The following is a 1723-nucleotide window of genomic DNA, read 5'->3' as shown; positions in this document are numbered from 1 at the left end:
TTCCGTTACTTACAACCAAGACCGAACACACGGCCAAGACGACCGTCTGGCCTTCCTGCTGCCCAGGCCAAAAGTCAAGGACAAAGGGTCTGGTCTTCCCTGGAAGGGTCTGCCCTGACCCTCTTCTCTGAGGCCCCAGGCTCCCTTAGCCGAAAATGCATCTGCCCCAAGCTCTCCGCCCCACACACCCTCCTCACACGCAGATACCACACACAGCACTGGATGGACTTTTATTTTAAAGTCAAAGGCACAGCCTGGACGGGCTGAGGCAGTGACTGTGGATGCCCAGCCCAGCCCCTCAAGGCCCGGCCCCCAGCCAGAGGCAGCTGTGCCAAGGGGGGGCTGGGGGGGTGGGGGAGAAGGTGCCTCCCCTTTTAGGGGTGGCCTACCTCCTTCCTTAGCCCCAACAGGGGGGAAGCAGGTGACATAAAGTGAGGCAGAAATGCTTCAGGGGTCCCCCAGGGTCTCTCCTTGAACCCCCCCAACACAGGTCTTTGGTGGACGTAATTGCACAGACAGTCCATAAAGTGACAGCTAGAGGGGCGCCCCCTCCCAAGAGCAGGGCCTCAGGGGAGGGCAGGGGAGAGGTCCCAGTTTCTCCCTGTGGCAACTCAGTGCGTTGAAATGGGGGAGTAGCCCCCCAGGGGAGAAGTGCCTTCTGCCACATGAGGCACTGTCTTGGCAGAGGCCCCTCCCTCCCTGCATCTCTAACTCTATCCGGTAAGACATAAAAAATTCTCTGCTTATAAAAATACTTCTGCTCTGTCTGGGAGTGGGGTGGGGGGAAGGGGAGGGAAGGGCAATCCCTGGGGATGGGGCTGGAGCCGATTCCGAGGCTCCCAGGTCACAGCCCCTATGGGGGAAGGAGAGGTCTCTGTGGCGGGGGCTAGGAGGGCGGCAGGGGGCCGTTGGCTCGTCTGGGGGCTCCCTTGGCGGCGGGGGCCCTGCCAGGGGCGGCTGGCGCGGGGGAGACGCGGCGGGAGGTGGCGGCGCTCCGCAGCTTCTGTTTCCGCCGCTTGGCGAGCGGCGCGTTCTCCACGCTCTTCAGGAAGAAGCCCTCGCGCTTGCCCCGGTTGAAGGCCTGGCGGAAAGGAGGGGGTAAGTGCCCCACCGCCACCGGCCAGGCCTCGACTTCCAGATCCTAGTTTTGACCCTATCCCGGACCCTCCCCCCATACCACTAGGTCAAGGCCAACAAACAGGTCATTGGCCCCTCCAGCCTCCCCAAAGGCCAGGGTGCCGACCGACCAGAGGCCAGGATTCGGTCACCGCACCTTTCTGAGCTTGGAGGGCGTCGCCTCCCGGAGGCCCCGCCTCTCCAGCCCCCTTGGGAGGGTGCTCGCCCGGACCCGCCCCTCACCATGAAGGTGGCGTTGAGCCCCGAGCGCACAGCCGGCCCCGAGGACTCCAGCACGTCAGGCGTCCGGAGAGGGGGCGATGAGCGGGCGCTGCCGTCCTGCAGCCATGAGCTGCCCCGCAGCCCCTCGAGCTTCAGCCGCTTGGCGGGGTCCACCGTCAGGAGCCCTGGAGGCAGGGCAGGGAAGGGCTGAGGAGGGTCTGTGTGTGGAGGCTGCGCCCCAGAAGGATCCCAACGGCCCCACTCTCCTCCCCGACCAGTTCCCCAGACCAAACCTAACCCACTGATGATCCGCGCCCCACCTTGACCCCATGGCCGCCCCCTCCCCAACCACGATCTGCGACCCCTCCCGCGCACACCCCCCCCC

The 1723-nt window shown here is 65.1% G+C and overlaps 1 protein-coding gene across 2 annotated transcripts in view; it reads right to left on the bottom strand.

Moving 5' to 3' along the window:
- Positions 1-215: 215 nt before the first annotated feature.
- The window catches only part of RPS6KA4 (ribosomal protein S6 kinase A4), an 11009-nt gene continuing 9501 nt past the window's right edge, over positions 216-1723 (bottom strand). For both annotated transcript variants that reach the window (XM_040639307.1, XM_040639308.1), the window contains exons 16-17: positions 1360-1523; positions 216-1081 (exon numbers count right to left, since the gene is read on the bottom strand). In XM_040639307.1, coding sequence (XP_040495241.1) covers positions 887-1081; positions 1360-1523 — 359 coding nt within the window. In that variant the 3' untranslated portion in view covers positions 216-886. The remainder of the gene's footprint in view (positions 1082-1359; positions 1524-1723) is intronic.

The sequence above is a fragment of the Ursus maritimus genome, unplaced genomic scaffold (assembly GCF_017311325.1).
Source record: "Ursus maritimus isolate PB19 unplaced genomic scaffold, ASM1731132v1 scaffold_23, whole genome shotgun sequence".
Classification (NCBI taxonomy): domain Eukaryota; kingdom Metazoa; phylum Chordata; class Mammalia; order Carnivora; family Ursidae; genus Ursus; species Ursus maritimus.
This window is presented reverse-complemented; position numbering and strand designations above follow the sequence as displayed.